This window comes from Scyliorhinus canicula, chromosome 18 (assembly GCF_902713615.1).
Source record: "Scyliorhinus canicula chromosome 18, sScyCan1.1, whole genome shotgun sequence".
Taxonomy (NCBI): Eukaryota; Metazoa; Chordata; class Chondrichthyes; order Carcharhiniformes; family Scyliorhinidae; genus Scyliorhinus; species Scyliorhinus canicula.
Window position 1 is genome coordinate 108,534,006 of NC_052163.1, and position 23,719 is coordinate 108,557,724.

General features: G+C 47.9%; 1 protein-coding gene across 1 annotated transcript in view; it reads right to left on the reverse strand.

The window, feature by feature from the left end:
- Positions 1-23,719, reverse strand: part of gipc3 (GIPC PDZ domain containing family, member 3) — an 81,256-nt gene that overhangs the window by 52,332 nt on the left and 5,205 nt on the right. Inside the window, exons 2-3 of the mRNA XM_038776575.1 lie at positions 17,549-17,734; positions 11,330-11,510 (exon numbers count right to left, since the gene is read on the reverse strand). Of these exons, the coding sequence (XP_038632503.1) occupies positions 11,330-11,510; positions 17,549-17,734 (367 nt within the window). The remainder of the gene's footprint in view (positions 1-11,329; positions 11,511-17,548; positions 17,735-23,719) is intronic.

A 23,719-nucleotide genomic window follows, 5' to 3' on the forward strand; every position in this document is an offset into this window, starting at 1 on the left:
GAACAGGGTTTGGTTGTGAATTTAGCGAGGATGTACTCCACACCTGATTTGCTGTTTGTTTAAACAAATTGTTTTTGTGAACTGATTTTATGAAGTGTTTAAGTTATCTCACTATGCAAACGTTCAGATTATAAAGAATTGATCAGACAGGTTCTCCGAGTTCAATCAAAGAATGAGATAAATTTATTGACCCTACTTCCCAATTTTTAAAAAGTATGGAAATCGTAACCCACATTCCCTGGGGCTCACACACACACACACACACACACGAGTACAGGTTGTAGAATACAAGGATGGACTTGAAGATTTTTACAGTTCGTGAAGAAAAATAAACAAGCGAAGAAAGATCCAGTTAAGTCCTTCAGAAATTCTTGACGCAGTAATTTCATGTTGAGGCCATTTTGTTCAGTTGTTTTCCTCGGCTGTATGGAACAGATTTCCATGTTTTGTCCCCAAAAGATTTTGGTTTGCCATAGATTTCCCTTCCTAGGATGGTTACTCTGCAATATCCATGCACAATACGTCTGAGAGAGAGATGGCTCTTGCAGCCTTTCAGCATGTCTTTTTGATCTCAGCTCTGACTTGGTAAAACAGTTCTTGTTGCTTGTCCAGAGGAATTTGATTACCACAGCTGCTTAGTCATTGTGTTGTACGTTGTTAATGGCTCATCTCAGAAACCTTGGAAGAGTGATAGTGTAAAAGTCAACGAGAGATGGGGTATTTCATGCTCCCATGAGTGGGGTGGGGGCAGTTTAACTCCCGAGAACTATAGAATCCTGGCAGTGCAGAAAGAGGCCATCTGGCCCATTGAGTCTGCACCAACTCTCCAAAGGAGCACCCTACTTAAGCCCACTTCCCCACCCTATCCCTGTAACACCATAACCCCACCTAGCCTGCACATCTTTGGACTCTAAGGGGCAATTTATTTATTTTTTATTTTTTTAATAAATTTAGAGTACCCAATTATTTTTTCCAATTAAGGGGCAATTTAGCGTGGCCAATTCACCTAACCTTCACATCTTTGGGTTGTGGGGGCGAAACCCACGCAGACACGGGGAGAATGTGCAAACTCCACACGAACAGTGACCCAGGGCCGGGATTCGAACCCGGGTCCTCAGCGCCGTAGGCAGCAATGCTAACCACTCTGCCACCGTGCTGCCCCTAAGGGGCAATTTATGATGGCCAATCCACCTAACCTACACATCTTTGGACCGTGGGAGGAAACCGGAGCACCCAGAGGAGACCCACACAGACATGGGAAGAATGTGCAAACTCCACCCGAGCCGGAATCGAACCACGGTCCATGGCGTTGTGAGGCAGCAATGCTAACTGCTATGCCACCATACTGAGTAGTTGAGATTCTGCTCCCTTTCATCCCACTTAGGGTGGAATGTAAGTTTTACATTCAGCTGGCTGGCAATCTTTCCGTTACCTTACTGGGATTAAAATCCAGTCAGAAAAAAGGCTTTAGGAATTGTACCTTTTCTTTACAACAAGGCACATCAAAGGCAGAAAAACCTTTAATAGCCTCCTTAAGCTGTCAATCAAGTTGGTTCAGAACTACCTGTTAAGTAAACTGTAGCTTTTGAAACTCAGCCAAGCGTTCATAATAGCATAATGATAGCTCTTGTTGATAATGATCTCCATTGAAACTGTCTGACCAGGTGCTACTTTTTTTTCAAACCTACACCTGTCATTGAAATCAGTCAGGCAGTAAGATTTTATTTAACTCTCCGAGGCAGCTGCAGCATGTTTTTTTTGTAAGGTTGAAAGAATAGACCATTAAAAAACTTCAGATCATGATAGTTAAGCTGAATTATGCACCCTTCAAGGGCATTTACATGTACTCCGTCAATTCATGCCTCCTATACGACAGGCTAAGGTCCTTGGACCAGTCAAAATGGGGTATGATTGAACTCAGCACCGGGTTCAAATGGCCCTGCTGTTTGGATTTCCGGCCTGTGTGACTCACACCCTACCTCTTTCCTCCTGCCGGCAAAAACTGGATCTGTCAGAAATGGGATGGGACATCCACATGCGGGATCACCCCACCATTTTTAAGGATGTGCAGAGTCTTTCTGACTCTGAGGAAATCCGGACCAAAGTGACTGAACTTCAGCTGATTAGCGAGCGAGAACATAGATTTGTAAGGGGTCGGTCATGAATCTAATTGAATCTTTGGAGGGATTAACTAAAATAGTAGACAGAGAAATGCTTATGGATGTGGTTGGTATGGGATTCCAGATGGTATTCGATAAAGTTCCTCACAAGAGCCTGTCAGCTGAATTTGAAGCTGATGATATTGAAGACAAATTATTGACCTGGTAATCAGATTATTTAGACAGCAAAAGCCAGGGTCCCAAATATTCTGTACTATTTACTATGGGCTGGATTCACCGTTTGTAAGACTATTCGGCCGGAGGAGAATTGCTCCCGGTCTGCTCTGGCACTAGGAACGGCGCCCAGGACCGATTCACTCTCCCTTTGACCTGCTAATTTATCATGGCAGGGATCTCCTGGAATTCCATTCTGAATCCTACTATCAGATACCGGGATCCGTTGGATTCCCTCCCCACAACGCAAATCCTGTCCCCCAGCCTGCTGACAAATAGAGGCATCCTCCCCCCCACCACCATCATGGAATTGTTGCACCCTCCCCCACCCCCACAGCACACATGCAAAAGGGTGACCCAATATCGCCACACCAACCTCCCACCAGACCCCCATCAAACCCCCATATCAGGCCCCCCAATCAGACCCCCCCACAAGACACCCCCGCCAGACCCCATCAGAGACCCTCGCATTTGACCCCCTCCATCAGATACCCCCATGAGATTCCCCCCACCAGACCCCCAGAGAGACCCCTCATCAGACCCTCATATCAGACCCATTTGTCAGACCCCCATGTCAGAGACTCCCATATCAGTGATTCCCCATATCAGAGACCCCCCTGTATCAGAGACCCCTCTATATCAAAGACCCCATCTCATAAACTACCCCATATTTGAGACTGCCCCATCAGAAACACCAATATCAGAGACCCCTATATAAGAACATAAGAACATAAGAACTAGGAGCAGGAGTAGGCCATCTGGCCCCTCGAGCCTGCTCCGCCATTCAATTAGATCATGGCTGATCTTTTGTGGACTCAGCTCCACTTTCCGGCCCGAACACCATAACCCTTAATCCCTTTATTCTTCAAAAAACTATCTATCTTTACCTTAAAAACATGTAATGAAGGAGCCTCAACTGCTTCACTGGGCAAGGAATTCCATAGATTCACAACCCTTTGGGTGAAGAAGTTCCTCCTAAACTCAGTCCTAAATCTACTTCCCCTTATTTTGAGGCTATGCCCCCTAGTTCTGCTGTCACCCGCCAGTGGAAACAACCTGCCCGCATCTATCCTATCTATTCCCTTCATAATTTTAAATGTTTCTATAAGATCCCCCCTCATCCTTCTAAATTCCAACGAGTACAGTCCCAGTCTACTCAACCTCTCCTCATAATCCAACCCCTTCAGCTCTGGGATTAACCTAGTGAATCTCCTCTGCACACCCTCCAGCGCCAGTACGTCCTTTCTCAAGTAAGGAGACCAAAACTGAACACAATACTCCAGGTGTGGCCGCACTAACACCTTATATAATTGCAACATAACCTCCCGAGTCTTAAACTCCATCCCTCTAGCAATGAAGGACAAAATTCCATTTGCCTTCTTAATCACCTGTTGCACTTGTAAACCAACCTTCTGTGACTCATGCACTAGCACACCCAAGTCTCTCTGAACAGCGGCATGCTTTAATATTTTATCGTTTAAATAATAATCCCGTTTGCTGTTATTCCTACCAAAATGGATAACCTCACATTTGTCAACATTGTATTCCATCTGCCAGACCCGAGCCCATTCACTTAACATATCCAAATCCCTCTGCAGACTTCCAGTATCCTCTGCACTTTTCGCTTTACCACTCATCTTAGTGTCATCTGCAAATTTGGACACATTGCCCTTGGTCCCCAACTCCAAATCATCAATGTAAATTGTGAACAATTGTGGGCCCAACACGGATCCCTGAGGGACACCACTAGCTACTGATTGCCAACCAGAGAAACACCCATTTATCCCAACTCTTTGCTTTCTATTAATTAACCAATCCTCTATCCATGCTACTACTTTACCCTTAATGCCATGCATCTTTATCTTATGCAGAGACCTTCTCACATCTGTGACCCCCCCCCCCCCCCCCACCCCATCAGAGACACTCCCCATATCAGAGACCCCTCCCAATTGGCCACCCCTGCCTGGAAGCTAAAGAGCAGTACAGGCAGAAACAGTGAAAAATCACTGCTTTTTCACTTACCTGCCCCTTATACCTCCTGCCTCAGATATAACTGTAGAAAGCAGTAGCTGTTACTTCATGGAAAGCCAAAGCACATCATAAGGCTTAACCACCCCCCCCCCTCAGATTATTTGATCTGCGGGGCTTCAATTCACTTTCAAAGAGAAATAGCTTTTAGTAGGCTGTAATTGAGAGGGTAATATATTTCAGACAGCCAGTTGTCTGGATTGTTTATTTTCTTTCCCTTCACACTTGAATGCATCTCATGTACCCTCACCACAATATTATAAACATCCAGCTATGACAGGTTAACATCACATTGAAAGCAGTTAAGTGATTTCTGCTGAGAAAAAGAGGCGGTGAATCACGGCCAAGAGTGCCAGAGCATCATGGAGGCATTGAAAATCAGGTGTTCAGCTCATTAATCGGATGCAAATGGATTGAAATGACCCATTTGCACCCTTCCCCCAGCTTAGTGCATGTAGCTCGCTACCACTGCTACTGCTGGCGAGGGACCAGAACATCTAAACAGGATCAGCACAATATGGGATTCTCTGCTGCATCAGGAACTCCGCTTCTGGCGGTGACCAGCAGAAAATCCATCCTATATTTATTCATGATTTGAATAACAGAAAGAAGAGATATATATCCAAGTTTGGCCATATCACAAATATTTGTGGCATAGTAAACAGTATAGACCAGAAGCATAAAATGACAAAGGTATTAGTAGATTACCTTTGTTTTATTATTTCATGGAATAAGGGTGTCGCTGACTAGACCAGCAATCTCATTGTGTATCCCTCATTTCCCTTGAGAAGATGGTGGTGAGCCACCTTCTTGCGCTGCTGAAGTGCATATGGTGTAGGCGCACTCACAGTGTAGTTAGGGAGGGAGTTCCAGGATTTTGACCCAGTGACAGTGAAATAATGATGATATAGTTCCAAATCAGGATGGTGTGTGCTTTGGTGGTGTTGCCATACACCTACTGCCCTTGTTCATCTCACGGTCATACCTGAGGAGCCTTGGTGAGTTGCTGTTGATGGGAAAACCCTGGTCACACTACATCTGGAGAACTGTGTAGATCTCTGGGCACCAGACCATAGAACAAATACAGCGCAGCTTCACCAGGATATTATCAGGTCTCCAAGGGTAGATTAGATGGAGAGTTTACATAAACTAGACTTGTATTTTCTGAAATATACAAAGTTAAGGGGTGATTTGATGGAAGATTTTAGGATTTTGAAAGGAATTGATAGGGTAGATAGGAAATTGTTTACATCAGTTGAAAAGGGCCTAGGATAAGGGTCATAAACTTAAAATCAGGGCCAAGCCATTCTGAAGAAAAGTCAGGAAGTGTTACTTCATGCACAGGGTGGCACGGTAACACAGTGGTTAGCACTATTGCGTCATAGCGTCAGGGACCCGAGTTCAATTCCCGGCTTGGGTCACTGTCTGCGCAGAGTGTGCAGGTTCTTCTAGTGTCTACATGGGTTTCCTCCAGGTCCTCTAATTTCCTCATAGAAGTCCTGAAAGACGTGCTTATTAGGTGAATTAGACATTCTGGATTCTCCCCCAGTGTACCCGAACAGCTGCCGTAGTGTGGCAACTAGGGGATTTTCACAGTAACTTCATTGCAGTGATTTGTTAAGGTCAGCCTACTTGTGACACTATAAAGATTATATTATATAAACGTGGAACTCTCTCCACAACAGGACATGACATTTCAGGCAGAATTTCCAGGGCTTGTTTTTCCTGGAACAGGTCTCTATCCTGAAGCTATAGCTTGACGGGCATTACTCTACTTCAAACATGGCTGTCCAGTGGTCTCTCCCCCTCTTATTGCCTGCCATAGGCCTGCTGGAAAGGTTTGCACGCTGACAATCAGACTATTTGACCACATTATGAATGCCCCTTCAGGCACCATCAAGTCCTGGAGTGGCACCCAAACCCAGAACTTCTCGCCCAGAGGCAGGGATGCTGTCAACTGTGCAGCAAAAACCTCAAGCAAATGATAACTCAATTGATAATCTTAAACCTGAGTTTGACAGATTTTTGCAAGCCCAAGGGATATGGAGTCCAGGCAGGCAGATGGAGTTAGAATACCAATCGATGGCGATCTCATTGAATGGCAGCCAAGCTTAATGACTGGTTAGTCTTCTCCTGGTCCTCTTGTCACTGTGTATCGTGGAGAAATGTGGCAGCCAATCTGTGCAGAGTGAGGTTCCACAAATAGTAATGAGATAAATGACCAGAAGCTTTGGACTGGGTCTTAGCTCAGTTGTGAATTCTGTTTTGGGTGGGGTGGTGGAGGGAGTAACTAGGTGTATTTTGATAGTGGCAAGCCCAGAGGAACCTGATTTCCTGAATATCCTGCACCATTTTACTGAAGGATGCCGTCAATGTTTTGTTGAACAGGAAGCCTACAGTTCAAGTCCACAGACAAAGAGAACAGGTTGGTTGGGTGAGGTGTGGAAGGGGAGTGAGGAGGGAATGTGGGATACTAAACGCTAAGTGTCCCAATTGCAGGGAATCCTTGCAAGAGAAGTTCAATTACAATCCAAACCTGAGGGGGGGGTGGCCCGATCACTCGAGGTATCCAATTGTATGGGCAGGAATTCCAATCGTGGTCAGGAAGGATCTAGGGGGGGGGGGGTTACAGGTGGTGGTCCGGGTGAGGGGTCGGGACCTAGTGATGGGACAAAGGGGGGTGACAGGTAACGGGTGGCAGTTTACTGGGTAGCTTCATGGCACACAAGCATTGACACTTAACGCATGGATTCAGCCCTTCTCACCTACGTATACCTGCTGAATTTTCTGAGGCCTAGGAAAAATGAGTTCAAGATAGAATGATTGTTAAAACGAAGGCATACAGCCTTAGATGGCCAACTTTCTTCCTGCACGGGCAGCATGGTGGCTCAGTGGGTTAGCACTGCAGTCTCATGGCGCTGAGGTCCCAGGTTCGATCCCGGCTCTGGGTCACTGTCCGTGTGGAGTTTGCACATTCTCCCCGTGTTTGCGTGGGTTTCGCCCCCACAACCCAAAGATGTGCAAGGTAGGTGGATTGAACACGCTAAATTGCCCCTTAATTGGAAAAAATTAATTGGGTACTCTAAATTTAAAAAAAAAACTTTCTTCCTGCACAACAAAGAGCAGATTTATCGTTCATCACAAACTCGATAAATCTGCTCTTCATTCTGACACGGAGTCAGGTCTATTAGAAACATTTAAATATCCCAATCCCTCCGGGCTACTACTCCACTTTGAGGACTGATATATACCAGTTGTTCAGTCAGCTTAAAGATGCAAATTGTCAAAAATATCAATCTTACTTAAATCTACAATATGCAAGAGATAAACATGCGCGGAAAGCCGATGGGCACAAAGAGTATGGGATGGCACTGCACGTCTTAGACAAAGAACAGTTTCAAAGATCTATGCACAAAAAAGCTTTCACGTGAATTGCAATTCTCCATAAATAAATTAAAAGTTGGCAGTAATGAATAATGAAACATGTTTGTGCCCTTCTGTTCCCAATTAAAGCTGCATTTAGGATCTGAAGATTTTAAAACTGACAATAAGAACTATCAGAAAATCAACAATGAAGCTGGGTGACTTCAGGTGCCATCTTGAAGCAACCCTACATATTACCCTGTAATTAAACCGTTAGCAACCAGGAGCTAAAACCCCTATTTTTAACCAACCCAAATTAAAAATTCAGCTGCCTAAGCAATCGTCTTTCAAGATATCAGGTTAGGATTTCAAATTTATGCAAATGCTGGTAGTTTAAATAGACCCGATGGAGTCGCAATTCAACTGCTGAACCGTTACTATTGAATGACAAGATATTTTATTCAGGAGGATTAGTACTCTCTAAATCATTAAAAACTATTAAATAAGAACAACTGATACTGGGCTAGAAATGAACTTCAGTGACGAGAGGGTAAAGATGAGAATTACATAACATCAATCAACAGTAAAACAACAACAACCTGTGTTTACATGGGCCCGGTAAAAGGCCCAAGGTGCTCCACAGAACCTAACTTCAAACAAAATTGGACACTACGGAGATATTATGGCAGATGAACAAAGAGGTAAGTCTCAAGGAGTGTTTGAAAGGAAAGGAAAATGGAAAGGTGAAGAGATTCGACCTGCCCCAACACAGTCGGGCAATGTGACTCCAGCAGTGCTTTCACTTTCTACCCTTGCTGTATTACCTCTGGAGTTCCACAAGGATTTCTCCTTGATCCCACAAGAGGAGTCATATTGGACCCAAAACATTAACTCGGTTTCCCTCTCCACAGATGCTGCCAGACCTGTTGAGCTTTTCTAGCATTTTCTTATTTAACTTGGGATTGGTTATGCATACCCATCTTCCATAAGATGCCTCATCAAAGTCCTCATCGGAGCCCCCTGCAGTGGAACCTTTTTGTGACCTCCACCTCTGGTAAATTGGCACTTGCACTACCCTCGCCCCCTGTCTTGGCTGCAGCCCACTCATGCCCAATGTCTTACCATGTGCAGATTCTGCACCTAATCTATCCCCTAAGATACAGAGCAGTGTTAGTATCTGAGTTGGTCACTCTGAGTGTGAAATCAAATGATAGTGCTGTCTTCATCATGACTTTCTTCTTTGTGTTTCCCCACTGTCTGGTCAAGCTGTGTGAGTTGGGTATCTGAAAGGAAAAGGTAAGATTGTGACGCGGGGAGTAGGGAAAGTAAGAGGTACATGCTTTACACTATCTTCAGCTCATAAGTCAGGAATGTCTCTGGAACGAGGGGAAGTGATGTGACAAGGAGGATTGGGTATGGGGATACCATCATATTCAATGGCATTAGCCCCACCCTTGGATCAGGGCCTTGACATTGGCCGTCCTAATGGTAGCCAGTAGCACCTCCTCCATGAGGCTTGGGACATGTGGGTATGTCTGTCTCTTGTGGTTAGCTCCTATTCCCTCCACTTGTGCACCACCATGTCCAGTAAGAGGGAGGGAGGTTGTGGTGGTATGACTAGGAGGTTTACGGAACCTCAGAGTAGTGCTGCCATTGGTGCAGAGGACTCGCTGCCCATTGGCTCAGGCAGGTCATGTGTCTCTCTGCCAATTGGCTGAGGTCAGTCATGTGACTGCTCACCGATTGGCCGAGAGGCCAGTAGCCCCTCCTACGAGGCGGGGTATAAGAACCCATAGCAGCCGGCAGTCGGCCTTTCTCTGTAAGTCAACTGCCGGGGACACAACTAGTTAATTAAAGCCTGATATTTGGAACTTCTTCACGACTCGAGTCCAATTGATGGTGCATCAGAGGTGGGTCAGTGTGTGTGGCCCAATCAGTTCAGATGATAGACGTTGTCATGTTTGGATAGTTGCAGTGTGTGCCCGCTGTGAGATATGGGGTAGGGCTGCACAACAGTGTTAATGTGTGTGGGGAAGGTGAAGCATATGGACATCAGGGAAATCTGTTAGAGGTTGTTGGTGATGGAAGTGTAGTGATTTAAATTAGGATTATTGGTGCAGTTAGTAGGATATGGCATTGGAAGATGCATTCACCGATTTTCACCACTGTGTGAGGTCATTGAACTTCTTGAACTTTGAATGGGATTGCATCCAGTCCCTCGAAGCTTGACTCCTGGCACTGTCATCCACAGCCATCTGCTCCTCCTGCTTTTTGATGTGTATCTAAAGGTTATCCTAGTTCCCTGGAAATGCAGGGCATCTCTGCACCTTTCCATCTTCGTCACCAAGGCCTTCAGTTCAGCATCTGAAAACCTTCAAGTTCATTCTCTTTATTCAGTTATGTCATTCATCACTATGTCCCCAAGTCAGGTTCCCTTCAACCATGAATCTCAGCATGAACCGTGCAGCTGGCCTGCTGGGTCTGCTTTCAAAGCCAGCGAATTAGCCCTGTGCTAAACATGAGGCTCTTGCTTGTGTATCGGTCTTGTGCCGAGCCGAAATGAGGAATTTGCTGGAATCAGGAGGAAGGCAGAGGTTTCTCAGTGTTGCTCATTTCTTGGTGGACTAACCAAGTAAGATACAAATGCTAAGTTGGAAACTGCCACATCTTCTTGGAGATATCACTGCAAGCATTGTGCGTAGCTGCTAATTTTTGACATGCGGGACAGGATTCTCCGATTTCCCCAGCCGCGTGTTTCTTGGCGATGCAATGTTCGCTGGTGGTAGGATTCTCTACTCCCGCCGTCTGTCAATGGGATTTACCACCCCATGCCACCCCATTCCACCCCATGCCACCGGGAAACCCACGGTTGGGGCCGGGGAGCTGCCGGTGGGAAAAGAGAACTACAACTTCCAGAGAATTCCAGCCTCAATCTTCCATTGTTCCAAGGCAGAATGGAAAACTTTCTTTGTAAGCCGCAGAAGGAGATAGACACTAGCATTGCCAAGCTGGGGGCACTTGTCCAGTGATAGATGGCATGGACTCAGCTAGCATAGGAAGTTTTTGCAAGTAACCCCTCTTTCCCCCAATCCCACCCCCACAGTACACTGCACTGACTTATGGGCAGCCTGATGAATTAAAAAAGAAGTTAGGAATGAACCATTTTGCATTCCACTGTGTTCGTTATGAGTGCATTGTCTCTCACAAAAACAACTAGCCCAGGCATCTGATATCTTATCCACATTCGCCCAACACAGCTATCAGCATCAGATTCGCTGCCATGAAAATAATATATTCATCTATTGGCCAATGTGGAAGATCTGACCCTTTGTGAATAATATAATAATGGACTGTGTTGAAATGTCAGGGCAGTTTCAACCCAACCTGGAAATGACGGATCATTCCGAGAGTGATGAAGGAAAGTTAATAAATGTTACAATTACAGTGGCTTTTCCAAGTCATCCATTAATAGATGGCCGCACAATGCAAGCTGGAGTGATTCTTGAGAATATATCAAGAATGTAGTCTGAAAATAAATATTGCCTGATATGGAAAATGTTAATGATGTTTGATTTGAATGTGGGCTGCTTTGCTGACTGACTCACCAAAAGCCTTCCTTGGTTCCACTAATCCAAGTATGAACGGTTGACCTTTGGGCAAATCTTTCAACATCTTGGCAACTTCGTAGTGTCGGCAACCTACTATAGTTTGACTGTTTATTCCTTCTATGTGGTCTCCGACGCAGACGGTCTTGATTCTGTCAATAGTGCTGCCTTCTTTTATCCTCTGAGAAATTAAAAGCTATTGTTTAGTAAAAAGAAAACAATGTAAATTAACCATCTGAAAGAAATTATTTATTTTCATAATGATCAACAAAGTTCAATAGAGTGGCACTACTTACACAGTTTTTTCAGTTAAATAACAACAGAAGGGAACTATTAATCTGATTTGAGCTGGCAATTAAGCTTGAGGACTATGCTTTGATGTGTGAAAGCAAAATGAAACCTCACCCAGGGATGAGATGATGGCTTTTCTTAACGATTACTTAATGTTCGCCAAGGGCCAGTGCAGACTCGATGGGCCGAATGGCCTCCTTCTGCAATATAAATTCTTGTTCATTTCAGTCCCAGGAAATTTGATGACTCAACTTTCTGATTGATTTTCTACTGTAAGGTTTTACTCAGAAATCCATATTACAGCACGTAATCAGAGCAATTTAGTCCCCAAAATTAAATAACCTTTACTCCGATAATGTAGAGCCAAGCTGTGCAAAACAGTGTCAACAGGATATGGGGGGAAAAAATAAGCAAAGATCGGAAGAGTACGTAAAAATTTATGAGAACGTGTGCACAACTGCAGGAACCAACAACAAACACATTGCATTAAAATGAGCAGAAAGCTAAGAGACCAGAAACACACTATACCACCTTTTCTCTGTTTTCTGGCCAAAAGCTATTATTAACACAAGTGTTCTGGCATTAATTTAGCATCCAGTGCTCATTAAAACCATTTAAGGATTTGTTGGTTTTCTTTTTCCTGTTCAACACAATACATACTAACGCAGGGCATGATTCTCCAGGAAGATTTCTATGTGTTGTGGCAAGCAGGAATTGCCGCGAGCTGCCCGGCGCTCGGCCCAGCAAGACCAGCAACGCTATTCAACATTAATTGGTCCACTTAACGAGCCTCATGGGCTTCTCGCCGCAAATGAAGGCTTGCCAGCTGATTCGCCGGCACTGAGCTCGGCAGCAACCTCCCCTCTCACAACAATGATTCCGAGGAGACCAGCCCCAAGATTCGAGAACACCCACCTGGGGAGGCTGCTAGACACAGTGGAGGCCAGAAGGGATGTCCTGTTCCCCTGAGGGTCCAGGAGGGATAGCCATAGGGCAGCCAGTGCTGCCTGGGACGTGGTGGCAGCGGCTGTGAGCGCTGGGAGTGTGACTAGGAGGACTGGTCTTCAGTGCAGGAAGGTCAATGATCTACACTGAGCAGCAGTAATAGGTACCAACGCCACCCCCACTACCCCCCCCCCCACCCTGAGACCTACCCGCCCCCATGGGACGTCTATGCCCCTCCTCTTTCAACCCCCCAACCCTTCCTCAACCCCTCCACCTTTAAACTCCCCAACCCCTCCTTCCCAACCCTCCTCCCACCACGCATGTGGCTAATGATGCCCTCTCTGTGTCTCCTCAGGAAAAGCTCTCTCACAATCGCCGGGAGAGGGTCCAGATTGGAGGTGGTGTGCCGGACATAAGAATCCGCACCACCTTCAAGGAGCGTCCTCTGGCGGTGATCGGTGTGGCCGAGGATAGAGCGGTCACCAATGCGGAGGTTGGCGGATGGCGCAGGTGTGAGGAACCACCGGCTCCACCCGGAGGGCCTGTCAAATGTGAGTTGTTATTGCCTTACTGACTGACCCATCCCCCCCCCCCCCCCCCCCCCCCCCACTGACCACATGTCCATTCTCCTGCAGGTCCTGCAGCCGACAGTGCCGGCCCATCCTGGATGGCCCCCTCTCCAGCCTCCCAGGAGACCAACACAGAGGAGATCTCTGAAGATGCCACCATAATATTTGCGGCACAGCTATCGACCCCAACCCCCACCAGCACAGATATATTCACCTCGGTAAGATATGTTAGCGGCCAGGCTTCTGGGGCACAATCTTGTGCGCACCACACTGCTGCTGATGCACATCAGGTAGAGGCAGGAACCCCCATGTGAGACGGCAGTCAGAATGCTGCTGGATCCCAGGACCTAGCTGGGTCCCAGTCAGATGCTGAGCCTGTGGAACAGGGTTACCTGGAGTTGATGGAGAAGTTAGGGTCCGCCCAGGACATTCAAAGGGAGATGTCAGCAACACTCCAGCAGGTCCATAGCTGACTGGAGGAGTCGCTGAGTCTACGGGCGCTGGCGATGTCCCCGGCAATGCGTGGTACCGAGGCCAATACGGCGATCACAATGGAGAGCCTGGTGCATGACGTCAACATTAGTGAAGGTGTCCAAGGCATCGCGCTGTCAGTGATGACCATAGCTGAGGGTCTCGACAGAATGTCTGCCTCACTGGGGGATGTGACCCAGTACCAGGCTTACCTTGATGTGGTTCCGCCAAGGATGTCGACACAATGGTGCAGACTATAGGGAACCGCCAGGACTGGCAGAGCCAGATGACGCAGGGGCAGTCAGGGTTCGAACCAGCTGCCCATATGTCCCAAGGAGAACCCCAGGGTCCTATGGGCACCGATCGGGAGGAGGGGATGCTGAGTGCCAACCTGGATCCATCCCATGGGGCAGCGACGGTGGCCTACTCCTGCTCCTAGTTCTTATGTTCTTATGTTCTTGTGACAGAATTGTTGTATGAGGAGAGATTGGGTAGACTAAGCCTGTATTCACTGGAATTTAGAAGAATGAGAGGGGGTCTCATTGAAATGTATAAAATCTGACAGGGCTGGACATGACTGGAAGCAGGGATATTGTTTCCTCTGGTTGGAGTCTAGAACAAGGGGCCATCGTCTCGGGATAAGTGGATAAGGGCTCTCGCTTGAGCCCAACGCGGCCGGAGAAAGCCAGGAGAGGCTTCCAGTGAGCCTCCATGCATCGCAGAATCCTCCAAAGTCTCGAGAGATGTTAGAGTCGGAACTCCGCCCCAAATGGGCGTGACCAAATGGCGCTCCCGCCACGGATGAGTCGTGTACAATGGAGAGCTCCATTTTCCGGTCGGCAGGCGGACACGGCTGAAGAATCCCTTCCAAATTAACTTTGAAATTCTTTGGGAAATATCCGCCTCAAAATTTGCAAGATGTTCTCCGATTTGAAGACTAAGTGCTAATGCTGGCGTGGAAACAGTGGCGGATTACGGCAGAATAAATTACGCAAGAGCTGCACGATCCTGCGTCTGGTGACGGGTTAGCAGCCCGAGTACGCTGTTCGTGTGGGGGCAGAGCATCACAAAAATGGCATCGCCCCCGATTCCAGCGTAAACGTGGATTCTCCCGCCGATCGCCCAACGCAATTTTGGCGATCGGAGAATCCCGCCCCAGGTCTCTGGTGGGCCCCTGGTGTGACTTGGACACAGACATTTGGGACCACAGTGACATTTGCACTGGGTGACAATGTTACTGGAGCTCACCCCCTCCACCAGAATAGCACAGAGAACTGTCATGGCCTCAGAGAAGCACAGAGTTGGGTGACACTCTACACCCTGTATAACCTACAGGGTATTTTCTTCTGTGCTGCTGGCCTGCTCGCAGTCCTTCTTGTGTTTTTTCCATTATTAGATTGCCCCTGTAGGTGGCTATGAGATTACTACTGTCTAGATCCGTACCCCCTGTTGGATGAGATTTACCTGCCCCGCCATGGCTGATACCCCGTGGTGGATGTGTCAAGCCGGACAAAAGTCTTTTGACCTTGACGTGAGCGATAGATCCCGCCAGTGAGTGGCGCCGGAAAACTCCAGCCTCTATCCCATGACATGTGGACACTGCCGATCTGATGGGCTACCCTGCCAATTGGCTGCCCAAAATTGCCAAATCTATCTCTCTGCTAGGCTACTTTTGATGGATCCCTGTGCCAGAAGCTGACTGCAATAAATGGGGCTCGACCTCAGATCTCTAGCTTCTCAGCTTCCCATCCTCCATTGCGAAATGTTGTGACTGCGCTGCACCAGCCTTCCTGTGAAGATGCAATGCCTGACCCTTGTTGGAACCAATAATTCTACGGACACGTGCTTGTAGGATTAGAATAGCGGTTTTAATATACTCACAACAGACGCAGCCGGTTAGCCATTGAACTTACAGTGAACTGGCCGGCTGACCATGTGGCAGTGACATTTATACAGCAGCTTGCGGGGGAGGAGTCCTCGAGCATTCCCAGAGCTACTCCCCCTGGAGGACAGGTAGTGTAACTGCACTTACAATGCAGACATGTATGTATAGATTACAATCCGGTGTGAATCACATTCACCACAACCCTCCAGCTGCTAATTGCAACAAGAAGCTCAATCGCAACCCCATTGTCACTCTAAGCTCCTGCCCTCTCGTGTCCCCCATGCACTCCTCGTAGAATTTGGAGGGGTCTGCAAAATCACATTCAATTGTTTCCTCAACATTGTTTATGAGCTACAAATTGCCTGTTGTGATTTTTAAAACAATGCGCCTTTCCCACATGGGTTCCAGCCGCCACTGGTCAAATGCGGAGTCAGTGTGTTGACGTGGTCCACTCTGATGCCACCTCACACAAATTCACAGATCCCCTAAAATTACAGCCTGTGGTGAGTGCCGGCGATGATAGAAGTCCTGCAAAAGCTGCCCCTGCTGAGGATATTTTGGTTTCACCAATTCAGCACAAAAATGAGCACTCCCAGGTCAGCCCCCACCTAGTGGTCAATCTTTGCCACTTGTTGCCATGAATGACGCTCTGATGCTCTCTGGGAAAGAAGTGTCAAACTGGGCAATCGTCAACACATTTTCACACTATGCAACTGCACGCGCTTTGAATTTTTTGTGAGGGCCGTGAAAAGTCCAGCACGTGTTTGTTGAGTGAAACAGAAAGTAACTTTATTTTCAACAATATTTACACAGCCCTTCACTAGTGGTTCCCCCTCTAGCCGGTACCACACTGGCCAGCTCTGTCTACACAGCTGAAAGGTTAACGATTGCCCCGGCCTCCCTATCGGGGGGAGCTCATATTCTCCAAGATTCATGGGGTAACCCACTGCCCCCAGCCAATAGGATCCGAGCAGGTTACAACAGAACTGACTTTGAAACAGCTACCTTTCCTCACAGAATCAGGTTTTTGTGATTCTTCATTGGGTTTTCCTTTTATTTCACATGGGTCTTTATTCCTGAACCCAGGCTGTTTTAAGTTTTACAACGCTGCAACAATAATTTGTTGCCGTATGCTGACACCCACCTTTAATTGAACACCCTTTTTTTTAATAATCTTTATTGTCACAGGTAGGCTTACATTAACACTACAATGAAGTTACTGTGAAAAGCCCTGAGTCGTCACATTCCGGCGCCTGTTCTGGTGCATGGAGGGAGAATTCAGAATGCCCAATTCACCTAACAAGCACTTCTTTCGGGACTTGTGGAAGGAAATCCGCGCAGACACGAGGAGAACGTGCAGACTCCTCACAGGCAGTGACCCAAGCCAGGGACCAAATCTGGGACCCTGGAGATGTGAAGCAACGGTGCTAACCACTGTGCTACCGTGCCACCCACTAATGTTTTACTTCCTCCCTGGCAGGTAATTGAACCCCGGTCTCCTGCGTGACAGGGATACGGACCACTACACTACCAAGGACAATGATATTGCGCACAGGGCCACCTTGTACCAACCTCCAATGAAAAACCTCCCTTGCATCGCAGACACAATTCCAGATTGAGTTATTTTAAGTGTCTTACCCATTTTGTTTAGTTTCTGCTGAACATGAGGGAAGACGTTTATAACTACTAGGTGGAATTTAACGCAACCTCTCCCCCCCCCCCCTCCCCCCCTCCCTCCCCCACCCACCCCACCACCCCACTCTGTGGTTTGATTTCCAGCAATGGAGCCAGTGGAGTCAGCGGCTACAGTGGGATCCTCTGGTCCCACTAAAGACAATGGCATTTTGCCCTGCCCTGCCACTGGGGCTCACCTTCAGCGAGAAACCGGAAAACCCCCTGGACGGCGGGAAGGGCCGGAAAATCCTGTCCTACGACTGTAATCCTGTTTACCGACTTCATTCTGTACAGTATCCTTCCAAACATCCGCCCTCACCCCCAGCACGTAATTTATTGAGCTCATACTTGAAGGACACTGTCCACAATCTGTACTTCTGGTACCTTAATGAAGGCATAGCCTGTTCCATTGTCAGTGATGGTCAGACCAAGAGCATCCTCTGACTTTGTCACCTCCACTTCCTTCATTTGTCCTTTTACGTGGGCAAAGATAAAGTCCTCCAGTCCAATCTGGCCTCCCAATAATTTCTGCATGTCAACTTTGTGAGTATTTAATGTGCAGAAGAGAATCTGAAGAGACAAAAAAAGTAAGTACTTAAAATACGTCACAAACACTATGGTAATGTGGTGTTCTTTAGAAAGATAATGGTTTGTGTTTTAGCTGTAATCTTTATACCATAATGTTGGGCAGGTGAATATTTATCCAGCCAGACTGGATAAATATTATTTTTATAATTCTTTTCTGCAGGACTGGGACAGGACAGGTGGAGAGAGCGGTTAAGAAAGCACATAATATGTTTTAATAATAATTTATTAATACAGGCATAGAGTATAGGAAGGAGGTTATCCTGATCTTATACAAGACCCTAGTTAGACCTCAGCTAGAATCTTGTGTACAGTTCTGGGAGCCAGACTATAGGAAGGACGTGAACTCATTGGAGAGAGTACAGAAGAGTCTGTACGTTCTCCCCATGTCTGCGTGGGTTTCCTCCGGGTGCTCCAGTTTCCTCCCACAGTCCAAAGACATGCAGGTTAGGTAGATTGGCCATGATAAATTGCCCTTAGTGACCAAAAAAGGTTAGGTGGGGTTATGGGGTTACGGGGATAGGGTGGAAGTGAGGGCTTAAGTGGGTCAATGCAGACTCGATAGGCCGAATGGCCTCCTTCTGCACTGTATGTTCTATGTTCTATGTTCTAAGAGGTTTACAAGATTGGTTCCAGGTATGAGAAACTTCAGTTATGAGGATAGATTGGAAAGATTGGGACTGTTCTCCTCGGATTTGACAGAGATGTTTGAAATCATGAGGGGGCTGGACAGGATAGATAGGGAGAAACTGTTCCCGCTCGTAAAAGGATCAATGAAAGGCCACAGATTTAAAGTGATTTGCAAAAGAAGAAATTGTGATGTGAGGAAAACTTTTTCACACGAGTGGTTTGGGCCTGGGAATCACGGCCTGGGAGTGTGGTGGAGGCAAGTTCAATTGAGGCATTCAAGAGGGCATTGGGTGATTACTTGAACAGAAACAATGCTCAGGGGTACAGGGAAAAGGCAGAGGAATGGCACTAAGTCATGATGCCTATTTGGAGAGCCGGTGCGGATATGGTGGCCTCCTTCTGTGCCGAAACAATGATTCTGAGTACTTCCTAACTTGCCGTTCCCAACAGCACAATGGGTGGACCTACACCACATGAACTGCAGCAGCTCAAGAAGACGGCTGACCACTACCAAGGGCAATTAGGGATGGGCAACGAAATGCCGACCTGGGCAGAGTTGCCCACATCCTGTGAAGGAATAAACAACAGCACTTGAAAATAAAGGTGAGAGTATTTTGATGGTACAATATGTAATCAGGACATTAATATTCCATTACCACCTAAATAATACCTCAATGAACACTATTGTTTATCAGACACAATTGAACAGCCAGATGTTAATATTGCCTCAGCCATAACATAAATTCTTAATATGTTATGTAGGTTTATTGTGAGGCTATTTATAGTATTATCATTTCCATTTTATTAATGGTTTCTCCTGAATCCATCACCTTTAATATCATAAACTGTTCTATGTTACAGTCCCCCAAAAAGTGACAATTAATATTTAAGAGTAGCTTTCCCCTATATGTGAATTTGAATCCCGTGACTGTGCTAAAATTCAGGTAAGTCAGAAATCACTTTGGGCGCGATTCTCCGGAAAAATTTCTGTAGCGAGCAGGAATTGCCATGAGTATCCCGGCACTCGACCCAGTGAGGCCGGCAACTTTATTCAACGGTAATTGGGCCACTTAGGAGGCCTCTCGGCTTCTCGCCCCAAATGCCAGCTCGCCAGCTGATTCACCTGGACCGTGCTCGCCAGCCCCTCGCTAACAAGGTCGAGCAGCATTTAGGCTGCGTTTGCTCAGCCAACCCCAGCCAGCTGTCAACAATGGCACTGAGGAGACTGGCCCCAAGATTCGGGGATGCGGACCTGGGGAGGATCCTGGACACGGTGGAGGGCAGAAGGGATGTCCTGTTCCCCGGGGGCCCGAGAGGGTGAGGCACAAGGCAGCCAGTGCTGCCTGGGATGAGGTGGCGGCAGTTGTCAGCTCGGGCAGTGTGACCAGGAAGGTCTGGCGTCCAGTGCCGGAAGAAGGTCAATGACCTACACTGGGCAGCACGGGAGTAGTAGACATCAATGTCCCACCCACCCCCAAGGGAGCATCCCCCCCCCAGGTGACCCCCAACCCTCCCTCCATCCCCTTCCCCTTCAGCTCTTCCTCCACTCACCGCTTCAACCCTCCCTCACCCCAACCCCGCCCCTTCACACACATCCCTCCCCTCACAACTGTGAACCAAGCATGTGGCTAATAATACCCCCTGAGAGGGCGGCATGTGGTGCAGTGGTTAGCACTGGGACTGTGGCGCTGAGGACCCGGGTCCGGATCCCGGCCCTGGGTCACTGTCCGTGAGGAGTTTGAACATTCTTCCCGTGTCTGTGTGGGTTTCACCCCCACAACCCAAAGAAGTGCAGGTTAGGTGGATTGGCCAAGCTAAATTGCCCCTTAATTGGAAAAAAAAAATCATTGGGTATTCTAAATTTATAAAAAAACGACAACGCCCTCTGAGCCGTCTCAGAAAAGCCTTCCCATAATCAGCCGGAAAGGGCTCAGACAGACAGTGGCATGCCTGACCTGAGAATCCACAGCAACTTTGAAGAGTGGTCCCTGGAGGTGACCAGGATGGCCAAGGACAGGACGGTCACCCACGCAGAGATTGGCGGACGCCGCAGAGGTGACGAAGCACCAGGGTCCACCCGGAGGACCTGTCAAACGTGAGTACTGATCTCCTTATTGACTGACCCATCCCTCCCACTGACCACATGTCCATTCTCCCGCAGGTCCTCCAGCCATCAGCGCCGGCCCATCCCAGGCGGCCCCCTCTCCTGACTCCAAGGAGAACACCTCGGAAGAGAGTTCCGAGGATGCAACTGTTATAGTGGCGGCACAGCTGGCATCCCCACCCTCTACCAACGGAGATATACATACCTCGGTGGGACATGTTAATGGTCAGGCTTCTGGGGCACAATCTGGTGAGCACCACACTAATGCTGATGCACATCAGGTGGAGGCAGGAACCCCCAGGTGAGACAGCAGTTCGAGGTCTGATGGATCCCTGGACCCTGCTGGGTCCCAGCCTGATGCTGAACCTCTGGAACAGGGTTGTCTGGGGCTGATGGAGACATGAGGGAGCAGCCCTCCGGGCCCAGAGCACCCAGAGGACAGCCGCCAGGGGCATCGAAGATCCAGGACTTTACCCCATGTATCCCCCCTCCGCCACACCTGGAACGCCCTGGCTACTCACTCTAAGCCACAGCGGGCCACCCTCACCGGACCCCAGACATTGCACCCCAGACACCCGCACTTAATGTCATCTGGACCGGGTGCTAGTCCCCTCCCCATTGCACTCACCCACCCTCCGCCTGTGGACATGTCCCCCCCCCCCCCCCCCCCCCCCCCCCCCCCGCCCCCGGAGCTGTGTCCCATCCCCTGGGTGTTCGGAGTTGGCTGCTGCGTCCATGGTGTCTCCTCCCGCAGTGTTCTGGTGCACTGTCCAGGCATCAAGTTGTGATTGGGATGCTCGGCAATAACTCCCACATGCTACATGGTCCACCCACCATGGGAGTACACTTGGGTTGTGTGAAGTACTCACTTAACCATGATTGCTAATTCCCTGTTAGCGATAGCCTTCAGCCACGAAGCCGGAAACTTTAGCAGTCGGTGGGAGTAATGGGTGGTCGGTGGGGCATACGGGCAGGATACAGAATGGGTACACACGATCCATGGGTTGGCATTATGATGCAATGAGGGGTTGCCCCCTGGTTGCCCCCCCCCCCGCCCCCCCAGCGTCTCCCCCACCCGGCCATGGCAGCCCACCCCCGCGGAGGGTCCCTCGACCCCCAGCCGAGGGTCCACCATCCCCTGCCGTGCACAAGGGCAGGAAGCCCACGCCCTTGGTCTCTTTGCCTGTGAGCAAAGATGGCCACTGACCTCCTAAGCTCGCCACAGAAGCCCTTCCGCCAGATTCATATTTTTAAAAAGGAGTACTAATCGGCACCAGCATGACCGCTTGCTGGGGAGGTCATTGGATGATGGGGTGGCTCTTGTTAATTATATGGATATTAAATGAAATGAAAATCGCTTATTGTCACGAGTAGGCTTCAATGAAGTTACTGTGAAAAGCCCCTAGTCGCCACATTCCGGCGCCTGTCCGGGGAGGCTGGTACAGGAATCGAACCGTGCTGCTGGCCTGCTTGGCAAGCCAGTGATTTAGCTGAGTGAGCTAAACCAGCCCATGATATAAACCAGGATATGGGGCTTAAGTGGTGATAATTGGTTTCCCGCCACGCGACAGCAAGATCCCGATTTAGCCTATGGGAGCGGGCCGGTTGCATCCCGTTTATGGCCTCTCCCGCTATTCACCGGCCTAGTTTCCCTTGAGCGAAAACGTAACAAAAGCGGAGAATTGCGCCCTTTGTATTTGTTACTGCAGGATTGCTTACACATTTTTATTCTGACGCCCTTATCTCTTTACAATGATTTCTGTACCTTTTCCTATTTTGTGTTGCCTGTGCCTCTGGGTGTTAACTAAACAGGTTGATGGGTCTATTGAAATAATGAGCATAGGAATGTCATGTTGACATGTTGTGATTGAGCCTATAAACTGGGAATACCGAGTCATTTCAACCATTTAATCTCACTTCAGGCAGTATTGAGCCTCTCTGTAAGTAAATAACAGGGTTCAGCTGTTCCTTATGTATTAACAAAAAACAATGCTTTTTTATATTATGGGCGGCACGGTAGCACAGTGGTTAGCAGTGTTGCTTCACTGCTCCAGGGTCCCAGGTTCGATTCCCGGCTTGGGTCACTGTGCGGAGACTGCACGTTCTCCCCGTGTCTGCATGGGTTTCCTCCAGGTGCTCCGGTTTCCTCCCACAAGTCCCGAAAGACGTGCTTATTAGGTGAATTGGGCATTCTGAATTCTCCCTCTGTGTACCCGAACATGCGCCGGAATGTGGCAACTCGGGGATTTTCACAGTAACTTCATTGCAGTGTCAATGTAAGCCTACTTGTGACAATAGTAAATATTATTATACAAACGGGCCCATACCAAGGTTAAACAAAATGAAAATGTGTAGGGATTACTACAGCTTAATTTTGACCTTTTCAACATATAATTGCGGTTAGCACACGCAATAGTTTGAAGAGGTCATTATTTTTGCTATTATCCAGAGATGATGCAATGGCATTGAGAAATTGTTTCTTTTTGACATTGTTTAAAGGCCTAATTTTGCTGTATCTGTATAATGTCATCCAACACATTTATTATTCAAACAAGACAAACTCTAATAACACACACCAATAATGGAATACGTAAGAATGTCAAAACGTTTACTTTATTTAAACTGATATCCTGTGCCTGATTTTTAACGACGTCTTTGGGCAGAATTTTCTCAATTTTTGGCAGAGTGGTACACAGCGGGTAGGGAAAGCGGTGTTAAAGCTGCCGGCCCCGACAGTGGTTTTCTCCGCCAGATCGTTCTGCCCATAAGCTGAAAAGAAGTGAAGGGGCGGGTCACACGACGTAACGCTGGTAGTAAGGCTCTAATTGAACACTTGGGTTTTAAATAGCGGGGGACCTTTTAAAAAAGGGCTCCCCTGAACACCACCCCCACCCTCATCTCCACCCCGAACACCACCCCCTCCAACACTGCACCATCTAACCCAACCCGGCACTCCCCTACGGCACTGCCATGGGGCAGTGCCAGGGGCAGTGTCAGGGAAAGTGCCAGGTGGCAATGCCTGGGTATGATCTCTCCCCCCTGAGCGATGCACTCACCTGAACCCCTCTGACAGCTTCTTTTAACCAGATGCACGCCATGGGAGACCTGTTTCCAACGTGAATGCAATCTGTAAGGGGAGAGGGATTATCAGGCGCAGAGGCCTGTTAATCAAATGTAAAGGAATTCCAATGAGGATACCAATATTGATCGTCTGGATTCCCGTTGTGTCATTCACA